The sequence below is a fragment of the Osmerus mordax genome, chromosome 12, assembly GCF_038355195.1.
Source record: "Osmerus mordax isolate fOsmMor3 chromosome 12, fOsmMor3.pri, whole genome shotgun sequence".
NCBI classification, from domain to species: Eukaryota; Metazoa; Chordata; class Actinopteri; order Osmeriformes; family Osmeridae; genus Osmerus; species Osmerus mordax.
The window spans coordinates 16829728-16844659 of NC_090061.1; the positions used below are offsets into that span (position 1 = coordinate 16829728).

General features: G+C 40.4%; 1 protein-coding gene across 2 annotated transcripts in view; it reads left to right on the forward strand.

Moving 5' to 3' along the window:
• atrx (ATRX chromatin remodeler) overlaps positions 1-12005 on the forward strand; it is a 108955-nt gene extending 96950 nt beyond the window's left edge. For both annotated transcript variants that reach the window (XM_067247341.1, XM_067247342.1), the window contains exons 30-33: positions 9890-10006; positions 10234-10329; positions 10564-10692; positions 10855-12005. In XM_067247341.1, the coding sequence (XP_067103442.1) occupies positions 9890-10006; positions 10234-10329; positions 10564-10692; positions 10855-11070 (558 nt within the window). In that variant the 3' untranslated portion in view covers positions 11071-12005. The remainder of the gene's footprint in view (positions 1-9889; positions 10007-10233; positions 10330-10563; positions 10693-10854) is intronic.
• The last annotated feature ends 2927 nt before the right edge of the window (positions 12006-14932 follow it).

The window sequence follows — 14932 nt, forward strand, 5'->3', positions numbered from 1 at the left end:
CATTATAAACATTTAATGGTCTGATAAATACAGTTATCCTGGAAAAACTTGTATTGTACTACATTTATTGTCAGGACACGGTCCAAGTATTGCAAACATTTTAGCCAAGTGTAATTATTTTGGAAATTCAAAGTTATAAGATGACTTGATTGGCGACATGTTGATGCTTAGCCTATTCAATTGAACAACCTTTTGGAATGACAAGACAGGCAGTGGATAAATATACTGGTTGAGAATGTCAATTGTGGTTTTATGTATTACTGTAACATTTGGACTCCAGTTCCAAGTGTGGATTGCGGGTTACGCATGAGCAGTAGCGCATATTTGTGTAAAACGAAAGTTGCATTTGATAAGTAGGCAGCCTATCTACTACAACTAGCCTGGCAGATAATTGAGAATGTTTTGTTCTCTTTATATTGATGGACTGAACAGAATAAATAGGCTAATTTCGGGCATTGCATGGTGCACAAGATTCTTTTTTGAGCTGTTGAACCATGAATGCATCTTTCAGGCTGTTCCCCCTTCTAATGATTGACTGCGGAGACTCAATGGATTTGGGCTCAACAGTTCCTTTCAAAGTAGTCTACTGAAGTCAAGTTATCCAAGCAATCCATTCAGATCTTTACAGCTAAAGAATATATTTCATTTATCTTACTGTTACGTTCATGCACTTAAGAAGTTGTAAAATATTAATTTATTGTAACTCTGTTGTGACTAATTTATAACTCTCGACAGGGCTCCAGACTGCGACCAAATGGTTGCATTTTGCGACCAGTTTTTGAGACAGTGCGAGCATTTTTTACAAGTACTCGCGCATGTGAGACCTACAAATTTTGAATTTATTGGGTGTGCACAACGTCAGCACACGTTAGCAATGACGCATAGATACGAAGGTCTTGTAAGACAGCGATATCAGCGAGCCCTCAGCATTAGTACCATAGCTAAAAGTCTTGGAAAATGTAGGCTATTTTTCGCTAGGTTCCTACGAACATGTCTTAATCAGACAATTGGGTTCCCCTTTGTTCTTTTTGTTAGCAGTCTCACAAGCCCTTCTTACCCAGCGTCATGGAGCCGAGCAGCTAATTACTTATTTAGCACTAGCGTTGTTAGCTACTGTATCCCTGCCTGTGTTTGCGCGGTTGCTCAGCAAGTATCGTTTCATGGTGTAGGAGGAATGATCGACAAGCGCATCATACATTTAAGGCATTTAGCTAAGACTTGCATGTACAGTACATAATGTCACATTAAATAATGTAATCTCAAGCTTGTGTGGTGCGTCGCTATCAGTTGTAAAAATGTCAGTTAAAAAACTTACCGATCTGCAACCAACGCAAGCACACCCCACAATTTCCCCAGAAATTGTACCCTCTCTAGTTACATTAATAATTGCATTGCAGGTCGATTTAAGGTGTGCCCCTAAATGTTTTGCTTGCGCTCCTAAAATGTTGTGTCAGGGGCTACTGTGTTCCTAGTAGGGGTGCACGATATATTGACTCAATATCGTTTATTGCAATATCACGTTGTGCAGTATCAATATCAAAAATGCCGAAAAGTATGCGATATTTTGTGGAGAGCCGTGTATTTCTTTGGCCAGTTGCCCTGTTACACATGCACACTTCAACAGCTTGAGTGAAGAGGGAGATCGAACTGCGAATCGAGTGTGTGGAGCGAAAGGAAAGAAGCAATACAACCTTTTTTCTCACCTCAAAAACCACCACAAGACACTGTACGATGAGTGCACAGTAATATCCCATAAAAATCTGCCACAGTTAATACGCCAGAGCTAGCAAAGTAAACATCGCTAGCGAGTGCTTTTGATAGCTGTAGCCTACTAACTACGACAAGAGCTCCAAGAGACACAACAAAATCACCAATGCTGTAACATACTATTTGGCCAAAGACATGATGCCCATTTATACAGTCGATAAAGAATGCTTCAAGATAAAATATACCAAATCCCATCCCGATATTTGTTATACTGAAAACTGCATTCAAAGATTCCACTCCGTTTCATTCTACTTTACTGTGACGAATATGGAAAGGAAATCCTTTTGTTCATAATCATGTTGTGAATGTAAATGTCAGTTTAACTACTAAGCTACATTAATAAATTCTCAGCAAGTTCATTTATCAGTTGTTTGGGGCTGCTGAAGCACTCAAAAGAGCAGGCAAACTGAGCATTTGATTTGACATGCCTTGAAAATCTTGCTAGCTAACAAAAAAAACGTTAAAATTAATTGTTTTTCATAAGTAATCATATACTTTTTGTACAATACAATAAAGTTTATGGTGTTAACTATACAAAACATCAAAAATCTCAATTTTGACTAACTGATTTTCGATCTTTTTTGGCTTACAGCCAACAATGAGCAGCCGCGACATCCGACGGGTTCTTGCAGCCCGCCACAAACATGTTTAAGAATATCTACATGAATATCGATATCGCAATATTCATGCTCAATATCGCAATATCACATTTAGTCAATATCGTGCAACCCTAGTTCCTAGTAAAAAAAAATTGTCAAAAGCCCTGCCTCTCGATATTTCAGAAAAGCTATTGTAACCTATTTTATTGAGTCGCCTGTTATTATGGTAGGCAGGGTACAGACAACGGGGACTCTGATTGTGAAAGAAAAAGTTAAGTGCAAAGAGAGTGGAGATAGTGTGAAAGCATCAAGGAGTCACGGAGCCTGTATTCTGTCCATGTTTCAAATTATTGGGTGTGTTTGATTCTGACAAGGCGCAACCTATATTCTCTCACATTTATATTTTTGTATTATTATTTATTTTCCCACCTTAACTAGTCCCTCAATTTTTGCACTATACATAAAATGGTTGGTGTCAAAATGTGCGTCTTGGTCCCGATTGCGTTCTGTTTTACAGTTTCTGCATAATTTTATGTTTTTGTGGCAAACACTAAAGCTAATGGTAGCTAACTAGCTAGCCACAGTCACTAATGTCACAACGTCCCAAAACTGCGTGCATTGACTTACTGTAGAACATCAGTTCAGTAGTTCCTTAGCTTCTGGGAGGCCATGGTGATAACATCTTATGTAGCTAGCTATGTTTCCAGGCTGTGATACACCCTGTATTTTCACCCTTCGTACTGGGAGTCAGGTGGCTGAGCGGTGAGGGAGTCGGACTAGTAATCCGAAGGTCGCCAGTTCGATTCCCGGTCATGCCAACTGACGTTGTGTCCTTGGGCAAGGCACTTCACCCTACTTGCCTCGGGGGAATGTCCCTGTACTTACTGTAAGTCGCTCTGGATAAGAGCGTCTGCTAAATGACTAAATGTAAATGGTTAGCTCTAGCAATCCCACACTGCACTAGTTAGCTCAGCTGTACAAGTTACTTATGCTAAATTGTGCTCTTCTGTAGCAGGTAATCCAGTTATCCAAAGCACAGCTGTGTTAGCCAGCTACAGTACTAGCTACCAAGCAGTTAGCTAATACTTCGTCAGCTTTGTCTTCCCTGTATTTGCGCTGTTGAGCTAGTATTGTGGTGTGATGGATTGTTAAAGCAATAAACCACAAGATGGGTATCAAATGATTATAAGTCCTGTAGAGCAATCAATGCCGTTCAATATCCGAAAGATTGGAGTGGATAACACTAGAAGCACCAGGCAGTTTTCCCTATTTACAACACTGATGGCCGGTAGGGATGGGCAGATCGATCCTAAAGTATCTATATTTTCGATACTGGCATTGTATCAAAAGGATCGATTCTCAATTTGAAATATCGATCCTACCTGGGATTTCTTTTAAACAAGTGATTTTAGAATATTTGTATAATCGTTGTAGGCCGTATAGTATAGAAATTTACTTAAATAAGAAAGTCAATGGGAACTATTTTTTCTTCCGCTGTGTCTGTGCTTATCATGAGTTCATCAGCGGCAGCGCGCCTTGCTCTCTCACTCTCACTCAGTGAAAGCACACTCAGCGCAGATTCGAGTGCATTGCTGCAGTCATGACTGAAAGAAAAAGAAGCATAATCTGGAGTTATTTCACTCCAGTTAACAACGATGAAGCTTTATGTGACATTTGTCAAACAACAATACGCCATTGTGGCAATACCACAAACATGACAAGCATCTAAAAGTTAAACACCCTAAAGAGCACAACGAAGTACAGCTGATGCGAGCAGAGGAGGCAACACAGACAAGTAATGCCTATTGCGGTTTATTTAATATTAATAACGATGGCTTTCAGAATGCATTATAAAATTACTCAAATAAAAATATTTCATAGCAGTATCGGTATTGATATCGATGATACTGGTCTTGAAAGTACTTGGTATCGGATAGAAAGGAAAATGATTGGTATCGCCCATCCCTAATAGCCGGTCACATGACCCCCCGAGATTGCTTCCAGTAAACTTGTTATATTTGACAGTTTTCCAAAAATAAATGTCAAGCTTATAAATATATTATTTACAACTACTATTTGCTACTATATTATTTAAATTTTTGTGGGAATATTTTCAGCTTGCAGATGGTTTGAATTCCGATTCCATCTACGTTGAGAAGAGAACCATTTCATTCTTTGCTTCACTCTTAGTATTTTGAAGAGTAAATGAGCAGCAACAAATGTATGCTTTTTGATCTATGCAATCAATATACAGAAATATCAGTAAGATTTAAGTATACAATTTTGGGCTGTTTGATATTAGTTTAAACAATACCGTATTTTTCGGAAATAAAGCCGCATGTTATACCCCGATTATAAATTTTTCTTGTGGTGGTGAGGCTTATATTTCGATGAGGCTTATAGCACGTTTTTATAACAAAACAACAGTAGAAACACTTTTTTCATGAATGCTATTTAACCCATTAAGAAGTAGCATCGCACATATGTGATCGTTCTCACAGCGTATGTCGCATATATGCGATTTCGAACATTCCAACTAAATATTTTCCGATGGACTTCAGTATGGCTTCAAAATGTACTAATTGAGAAGGATCACAAGTAACACTAGCATGGTAGTAGCATTGCTACGAGTATTATGCTAGCTAACTTACCCGGAAGCTAACTAAAGCTAGATACCGTTTAGAAAAAATTACTTGCGCTTTGGGGGCCGTCGAAAATATTTAAAACTCACGCGTCTAAAGGTAAATATTAGTTAATAATTTTGTGTTTAGAGGGTGTCTGTGTTTTTTTTTTTATCAATGAAGTAAAGGTCTAAAAAAGGACCTCGACCTACGTAGCCTATCGTTCACGTCAATCATGGCGTGTCATTTTATTTTGATAAACTGGTGGATGAGGGAGCTGTCAAAGTACACGGCTGAAAGGGAACGTTCTTTCTGGAAGAAGTCACGTGGGCGTGTGCACTGCTTTTTGCCGTGGAGGATCGTATGATACATGTTTTACCTCTTGGGCTGCTTAAGAATAGGGTGCATGTGCAATTAGCTTGACTACTTAAATCTGACTTGAATTAGTAGGAGTGCGTGAGCTGAAATTGGCCTTTATGGAACCGCTTTTGCCGTGCTTGACTAATTAAACTAATTCAAGTCAGTTTTGGGACTTGAAGTCCAGCTTTTTTGAGTGGCCTTTAAGCAACAGGCCTCAGGTGGGGTGTTGTTTATAGAAAATGCAGCTTATTTTCCGAAAAATACGGTAGCTTTGAAGGTGATATAGTAAAAGACAAAAATGGCCCAGCTGCAACCGGCACAAGCACACCTCACACTTTCCCCAGAAATTGTACCTTCTCTATTTATAAATTATAAGCCTTCAAAATGCTCAGTTACACTATTGTGAATCAAATGATCATGACAGTCCCCACCCAGGCCGTCATCTCCTTTTATTATCTACCTTATTATATTCACGAATGGGTTTGCCATTAGCTAAATTATCAAATTCATATAGTGAGTCCTCTCCTCTCTCCCATACATTTCATGTTGTTCTTCAGTCTCTCTCCAAATATAGCAGAAATGCCCTTTTTAATAAAATTATTTATATTAGCCGCATTGCAAAGTCACCACATCTCAGCTACCAGAAATCGTGAACAATAAAGAATATTACAGTGCAACAATACATATCAATCATACTATAATGCCAGGAATCTCTGTGTGTCTGTCTGTGTGACTGTGGCTCCATTATCTCCCAAACCAGGCACTGTGTAAGGTTGAAAGTGGTCGGTGTATAGCTCAGGACCCAAGGATGTGCAGTAAAGCGTGTGAAGTCTTTTGGACACGAAAAATAAAGAAAAGTACATTTGAGGCAATATGAAAGGCACAGCTTTTGAACAGGCAAAGCATGCGGCCTGTTAGGAGGTCCCCTGCCGGATTAACATTTATTTTCTACGTTTTCCAAAGTTGCATGATTTGGGTCATGACTGACCCATAACCTTTTCACGCCTTTAGTCAGGGTGTGGTTGTTTTTGTGTTAATCAGTAGAAGTTCCAAGGGCCAGTCATTTCACCGCAGTGAAAAGAAAAAATTATATCTTCGCACTCTATCAAATTCCAGGATCCTGCTTTCTTGACTTATCCTAGATGTGTGTTTTATCACCCGGTATTTTTTTTCATTTTTTTATCACACCGGGAAAACTAGTTTAAAGCTATTTTCGTCCTGTTTCTGTTCAATTGCTGCCATTTTTTCCCTGCCTTTCAAGGCTGTGATTCGCTTTTCTATCAGCAGATGTCGCAAGGGCTCCCTTGTACAAGTATGTAATTCAAACAGTTTTAACCCTAAATAAGATTTATATGTATAGCCTATGCAATATTATGACAACACATTTTATTGAATACTATGAATTGCATTTGCTTCACTACCCTTTGTGTGTGGACAGGTAAGCACAATTCTTATGTTATGACGTTATCGGTAGGCCTAATAATAATTGTAAAGGTAAAATGAAGTAGCCTATGTTTTGTAAAGTGGATACACAAATACATGCATTTCTGAAATATAGAGGTATACGTAAATGATTCAAGTGAGTTACAGTAAATTAGTATTCTACAACATCTTATAAAGCTAAAGGAAATGTAGGCCTATTCTTGAGATGGAGAAAGAGCTGTGTAAGCATTGGAATGCTTGGAATGTTGACAGTAACTTGACTTTAGACTATACATTGAAGCGATTGAGCATTAGAAGGGGAATGGAATATGTACCTTCCAACAGCCTGAAAGATGTATTCCCTGGTTACCAGGTCAAACAAAGACCTGCTGCTTGCTTCTGTTATGACAATGTTAACTGTCCTTCTAGTTGTAGATGGGCCGCCAACTTGATTTATACAATGCGGTACTGCTCATGCATAACCCAAGATCCACACTGGGCCCTTGAGCCTCAATGTTACAGTAATAAATAAAGAAATGTGAGAATTTCCAAACAAGTTACACTTACCTCTCATATTTGCAATAGCCCTACTTGGACTGTGCCCTGACAATAAATTATGAACAATCAGTGGTGTATAGTAACGAAGTATTTTCTACTTCGTTACAGGTTTGGCGAATCAGTGGTCCTAGCTTGCAAGTTGAATCATTGGTTAATCACGTTAATGCGCAATTGCTAACAAGTGCTCTCAAAGCCGCGGTTAGTTGATGCCCAGGATGCTAGCTAGCGAACGATTACCTGAGTAGTATTCCACTCATGATGGAAGCACCTGCTTCTCCCGTAACAAACAACGGTGGTGACGAAGACCAACACCCGGGCCATATTTGTGAGAAGGGCCACAACCGGCCCACAGGCTGTTCCAATCCGGCCCGCGTGAGGTAAATCAAAAATTAAAAATAAATAAATGTGATGAGCGGTTGTAAATATGTAGTCCTGAAACACTAGTGATCAGGCAATTTACATATGTGCGCTTGCGCAACCTCACCGACAGGAGAGTTAGCTGTTGGTTATCCCTCGAAAATGAAAAACGAAAGGTTGATACAGAATGTAGAGTTTTTAACAAGACAAGGACTTCTAATTATCTGTTTACTGAGGTCAAAATCAAAGCTGTGTTAATAGTTTTGGAGAACAGGTCGCTGTGTTGAAGGATTACAATTTGAATCGGCACTAAGGGACTCAAGAAAAAAACTAACGCGGACATAATAAGAACTTGACTGATTCAGTGGGCGCGGGCTGATGGTTTGCTAGTTAAATTGCACACTCGGATCATCACCTGTCAGCTGTCCTTCGCATATCCACCTCAGACATTCAGCCAGATTTCGATGCACTTGTTCAAGCCCACTGGATTCCTCTCACATAACAAAATGAACTGCAAAAAAGTATTGCTTTTTGTATAAAGTTGATCAATTGCATATCTTTAACAGACTGCAAAACAACTTTTCAGTGTTGGTGAAGATTAACTAGTTACAAATAAAATGAAACACTGATGTAATGATTATTTTAGTTTTTACTGTTACTTCGATAGTCTTTTCCTAGTTGACCAACATGTAAAATATTTATATAAATATTTACAGAATATCCTTATTCTTCTGATAACCAGTAGCAGCTAATCAAAATATATACTTTAGTGCTTTTTACAATGGGGGAAAATGAATAGTGACCAGAATTAAGTTCAAGTTATCGTTGATGCGGTCCTCCAACACATTTCAGGTTTCTCATGTGGCACCTTGTCAAAATTAATTGCCCACCCCTGAGTTACGGAGCTGGGCCATGGAACTAACCCATGGAGCTAGGATTTTGATGCTAGGGAGAGTGTGGCAAGCTGGTTTAGCCAAGGCCAAAGGGCAAGAAAGCCAAATTACAGGTGTTGGCCATCTGAAGGGCATGCGACAGCAAGGGGGGACCCGCTATAAGACTTTGAGCCATGAAATGTTAGGTCTCATTTCAGGGAAGCACTTTTAAACAGTAGCACTTTCTATTTTAAAATATTTTATTTTGCTTGCAATGTTTTAGTTTGGCAGCTCAGTGAAGCACTTAAAATATTTTTATATACAGTTTAATTGTGCGTCAAATAAAACCAATATTTACCTACACCTTATTCTTGTTTAAGGTCATTTACATAATATATATGAATGTATATGGAGCGTGATAAAAAGGTGACCTTGAAATTGTGGCGACGCAAGAAAAAATTTGGGTGCACCTAAATTTTGTGCTGGTGCACCTAAATAAAAAAGTTAGGCGCACCAGTGCAACCAAGGGAAAAAGTTAGTCTGGAGCCCTGCTTTTACTCAAGTAGTATTCTAATAGGTGATTTCTTACTTTTACTGCAGTCATTTTCCAGTAAGGTATCTTTACTTTTGCTCAAGTATGGCTTTTGGGTACTTTATACAACACTGTGAACAATACATGTTTTACCAGGATAACTGAATCTATCAGACCATTGAAGGGGTACAATGTGATCATTGATAGCAGACAATAGAATGTTTATAATGTCGGGCTAAGCATTTATAGACCAACTGCACTGAACGTGTGACATCCTTTAGAATAAATTACATTTAGCTGAATGATTGAAGGGCTAGACAACAATCTTTCCAATCACCGACTATCAACACGGAAATGAATGACAGATTGAGGAAGGCAACTTCAGTTTACGACCTTGCCTTGGCTGCGTGCAAGAAGTGCAATCATTAGTGGACCATTGACCCCCTATCCGCGCTAAAAGTAGCCTGCTGCACCGTGATGCAAATCAAATCACATCACACATGACGCACTCACAACTCAACTGGAAGCTTAGGTAAACAAGAACAAATTATTTAGTGATCTTAAACATGTTATCTAGCGGAAATACAGAATGCCGACAAAGGCCCTTTTTCACCAGAACGTGTCACATTTTAAGACTCTTAATTGAATGTTCTTTAAATGTATATTGTGTAATTCTGATTAATTTGTTATAGATCAGCTGATTTGTCATGCTTCTAGCGGTTCTGTCCGCTTTTACAGGTCTGTCCTAACTTTCTGACTAATCTGTTCCTATTCTAATGTGTGTGTATTTGTCCTCCACAGGGTATGTCAATGAGGGCAAACTACCCAGCAACATATGCTCAGGTAGACATGGGGGCTGGTCCATACTTCCCCTTCAACGTGGCGGCACTGGCCTCGATGACAAACCAGCAACTAGAGGTTTTTAATGGGCTCCTCATTCTGCACACACACTGATAGGGATCCTGCACACCAACTTACTACGCTCTGCCATTGATGCCACATCGGCAAATGGGCCTTGGGGGCAACAGGCTGAATGTTACGTTTTAAGGATTGCGTATGTTTTTATTCGTTTTTTAACTGTTGATTCCTTTATCCCAACCTCACTTGTCTTTTCTACCTTTCTCTTTCTGTCCTCTTATGTCTAGGAGTTGATCAACCAGGGTCGTCAGAAGGTGGTGGAGGCCACTAACTCTCTAAAGTCTCTACCCAGAGAATCACTGGAGGACATCATCAGCAGTGTGGTGAGAGACGACCTCCCTCCCTGACTTCATTATTTTAAATGGGCCCAAAAATGTGTTGCTTTTCCAGATAGTGGAGAATGGGGAACTAATCCGACCAGCAGAAACCATTCTTTACCAATATGATCAGGGATGTGATTTTTCCAGATCAATCCGTAATTCCGGATCACATGCCAGTATGATGCTGATGTTTATTCGTTAACCCTAACCTTTCGTTTATTTGTTTGAACTCCCCAGTGGAAGGAGAACCCAGCTCTTACAGAATCCCAGGTCCAGTCAATGGCAATGGGCCGGCAAACCAGTATGGAGCTTGAGCAGAACCGTCGCGAGGCTGTGTACCAGGACGTCCTCAACAAGCAGCAGACGGTAGGAACATGCAGGGCCGTCCCACACAAAGACCATTTAAGCCTTGTTAACTTTGCAGATGCTTTAAGCCTGCTGCATGTGTCTTAAGATGATCACTGATAAGCAGGCTACAGTCTAACGTACCTCTCTCTATCCCATCCCCTACCCAATCTACCTTAACAGTTGATGATGTACGTGCAGAAAGTGATCACCAACAGGAAGGTGCGAGAGCAGCAGCTGGCTATGGCCAACCAGGCCACCTACCTGAACCAGCTTGCCATGCAGAACAGCATGTTGGGAGCCTCGGGCCTCAGTCAGATGGACCTTCTTGGCCTGTACCAGCAGCTGCATGGCATGGGCCAGCTTGGCAAAAACCCTGGGCCATCTAAGGGCCTGTAGAAAGGCCACATGGCTCCTAAATGCACCCCTTCAATTTCCTCACTTCACAAATGGTGCACAGCCTATTGTTGTGACTGACAACAGTTAACATTACAGTACATTAGGTTATCTGGTCAAAATAATGCACTACTAATATGGAAAACCTGATCTTACAAGGCAGGAAGAAGTGCACCATAAAGATGCAGTTTAAGGTCATGTGGTTATTGTCTATATGGGGCCTTCAGGTGGAGAGACTGACATACCATCGACTCAACTTAAAACCCCTTAAGTCTTGTTCGTTCTAATGCAGAGAGGAGGAGAAAGAACGTTAATGTATAGTGGCTGAAAGGGGTCTGCTGGCTCTGAAATTCTGTATATACCGCCTTAATGTTATTCAAATTCAATCTGCATTTTTCATGTATTTAAAGAAGATTAAGGAAAAAATGTTGTATGCACCCCAAATGCTTTGAAGCATTGCATAAATATTTCCCTTAAGGAGGGGCTTGTTATTAATTACAATTATGTTTTTTTTTTATACAGTAAAAAAAAATGTCTAACTGAAGTTGATTGAAATGGGACCATAGTGTGGGTTGGTGCCATGAGAAGGAAGATTTAAAATGACATCCCTAAATAATTCCTCCAACAATATCTATTGGCTACCTGTCAGCTGATGGTGCTGTGATGTCCTACTCTTTCTAGGAGATAAATTATATAGATGAGAGATGGGGGAGGGGGGGGGGAAGGAAAATCTTGTTTTAAGTAGGTTATGGCTTTATCTTCATCTCCTGAACTAAGTCTTTGTCGTAAATTGAATTTGAGATATGTTGATAACCTCTTTCTAGTCTGCTTTTAGGTGTTAAAAGATTTTGTTGCTATATCATGGTTCTGGAATGTTAGTCCTTCATAAAAAATAAATAAAAAAAACTGCCAGACTTTTTTGGGGGTTTGTAAATCCTATTCCATGTCATGTGTTTCCTAGCATAGCATTGTGGGTCCATGTTTTCTGTTCCGCTTGCATTGTTTGCAGGCCTGCTGGCCTGTACCCAGGTAACATACCGGGTCCCAAAGAGCAGGATAGCTTAGGTAGCTGTGAAGCTAACCATAGCCAACCCCGTTCCTCCATAAGAATGTTTCATGTTAGAAATACACCAACTTTTTTTTGCCATTTATTTGACCCACCATCATCTTGTACTATTTAATATAACAATTTAATAAATAGACCAAAAAGGTGACCACCTTTTTGAGCTTCTATGTATTTCTCTTGTCTTATTTATCTGTTGATGTCTAGCATTCAAAACTATTCATAATAGGTACTCCCTTCCCCCTCTACTGAATGCATCTACCAGAAAAGGGCTCACTTGGGCCCAGAAAATGCTCCAGAGACTCAAGAATCATTGTGCCAGTTAAACTGTTGAATTTATTCTATTAAGTGTATCCTCAATTTTTGAGAATTCACTTTCTCTTTGGTAATATTTTACCTCTAACAATTAAATGAGGGGGTCAGATGGCTGAGCGGTTAGAGAATCAGGATAGTAATCAGAAAGTTGCCGGTTCGATTACCGGCCGTGCAAATTGATGTTGTGTCCTTGGGCAAGGCACTTCACCCTACTTGCCTCGGGGGAATGTCCCTGTTATTTAAGTCGCTCTGGATAAGAGTGTCTGCTAAAAAAATAGAATAAAAAAATTAACTTGTAAAATCAAATTGTAGAATATTCTGATGATGACTACATCATCAAAGTGACATTATTTGAGCAAAATTATGTACACTTCCCTAATTTTACCATACCAATATGTTTTTAATAAATTGTATTGATCTGTTATTTGAAGTTAAAACTGCAATAAGCTTCAGCTGCAACAACTTCAGTGGTCTGCCTGTCTGGTGTGAATGAATACATTTTTGTAAATCAAGAGGGTGACATTTAAATCTTTCTCCACCCAATATTGCTGCACTCTCCCGGTCGTGTAGATTCACCCTCTACAACATCCGGAAGATCAGGAGATACCTGTCTGAGCACTCCACCCAACTGCTAGTCCAAGCACACGTCCTCTCCAAGTTGGACTATTGCAACTCGCTGCTCGCTGGTCTCCCAGCATGTGCAACCCGCCCTCTTCAGAGGATTCAGAACGCAGCGGCCCGCCTGGTCTACAATCTACCCAGATGCTCCCATGTTACCCCGCTCCTCATCTCTCCACTGGCTACCTATCATGGCCCATATCAGATTCAAGACCCTGGTACTGACCTTCCGAGCAGTGAACGGGACTGCACCCGTCTACATCAAGTCTCTCCTGCAGCCTTACACCCCCACCCGTCACCTACGGTCTTCTTCAGACAACCGCCTGGTGGTCCCACCGCTCAAGACCGCCCGGTCCCAACACAAGCTCTTCTCCTGTCTGGCCCCCCAGTGGTGGAATCAACTCCCTACCTCCATCAGAGACACTGACTGTCTCTCCACCTTCAAGAAAAGGCTCAAGACGCACTTGTTCCGGGAGTACAACGGTACTTAGGAATGGTTCGCTTGACCCGATGTTAGTTTCCTCAAGGATCACAATGACTCTTGCTTAGAGACTTGTTGCTCTTGTGGTTAGTGGTAACTGATTTAAATTTTTATACTCGCTGTGATATATTGTTTTTATTATTGTTGCTTGCTTTTTCCACAGGTACACTTGCACTTATAGCGGTTCATGTTGTTTAATTGTAACTTGTTTAACTACATGCTCTTATGGTTCTTCCCTTTGGCACTTACTTTGGTTGTTCACAATGTGTGCTTCATGTTTTGGCTACTCGCAATGTTTTTGTGGCTATCTTGTTGTTATGATCAGTGACTTATGCACTTTGTAAAGCTCTCTCTTGGAAGTCGCTTTGGATAAAAGCGTCTGCTAAATGAATAAATGTAATGTAATGCAATATTGCTTTCATTTCTCATTCTGCCAGGGGTTTCCAATCCCCTGCATGTCTGGGTTTTCCAGTCTCTTCCCACCTCCCCTCTCCCCCTGGAGATTGCTCTTTTCTTTTTTTCTCTTTCTATTACTTTTTCCCTTCTCACAAACTATCTTCTCAATCTCCTACACCTTTTGGGTCAGCCAGAGGGGCAGAAACATGACAACTATTGCAGATGTTGAAATGTTGATCCCATCCTTGCTTAGCTCTATATTAGTCATCCAGGTTCACAGTTCTGCATCCCTATGGGAATGTCTGGTTTGAGAGCTGCTAACTTGAGGACTCGCTTGGCTGGCTGATTGAATGGATAGCTGGCTTTTGGGATGCCTAATTGGATGGTTGGCCATCAGGTTGAATGGATTACCAGCTGGCTGTCTGACTGTTTTGCTATACTAGGGTGCAGGCAGATGTTTTTCAGTTTCACCTGTTTTCAGTCTCCCAATAGACAATACTATACCGATAGCACCAATGAGACCACAGCCTGGGTCAACCAATCATTGCCCTAAAGCCATGCTGATGTGTAAAGCCAATTAAGAGTGCAGATCCAGTTTCAGATTAAATCTGATTTTCCACGGTGCACTTGGATGACTTAGCTCATATGGAGTCACAGTAGGGCTGTAAGGGGCAGTTCCAGCTTGGCCAGAAAAAAGGTTAGGGGGGGATAATACCCATGAGATTGTATGGTGGTTCCGTCGCTGCTGGGAAACTGTTTGCAATCTTATTTCAACACATTCCCCAGTCTTCCCTTTCCTTGGACATGAGAACAAATTGTGATTTCTAATTTTTTGGGACTGTTCCATTGTGGGCAGAAACCCTAACTGTAATTTCAATTGAATGCAGTCACAAAATTGAAATACATGATCTGTGCCAAAGCATTTTTTTTAATCATAACCAAATCAGTGCCCACATACTGCAGGGGGGGGAGAGTATAAGCTGAATGAAAGG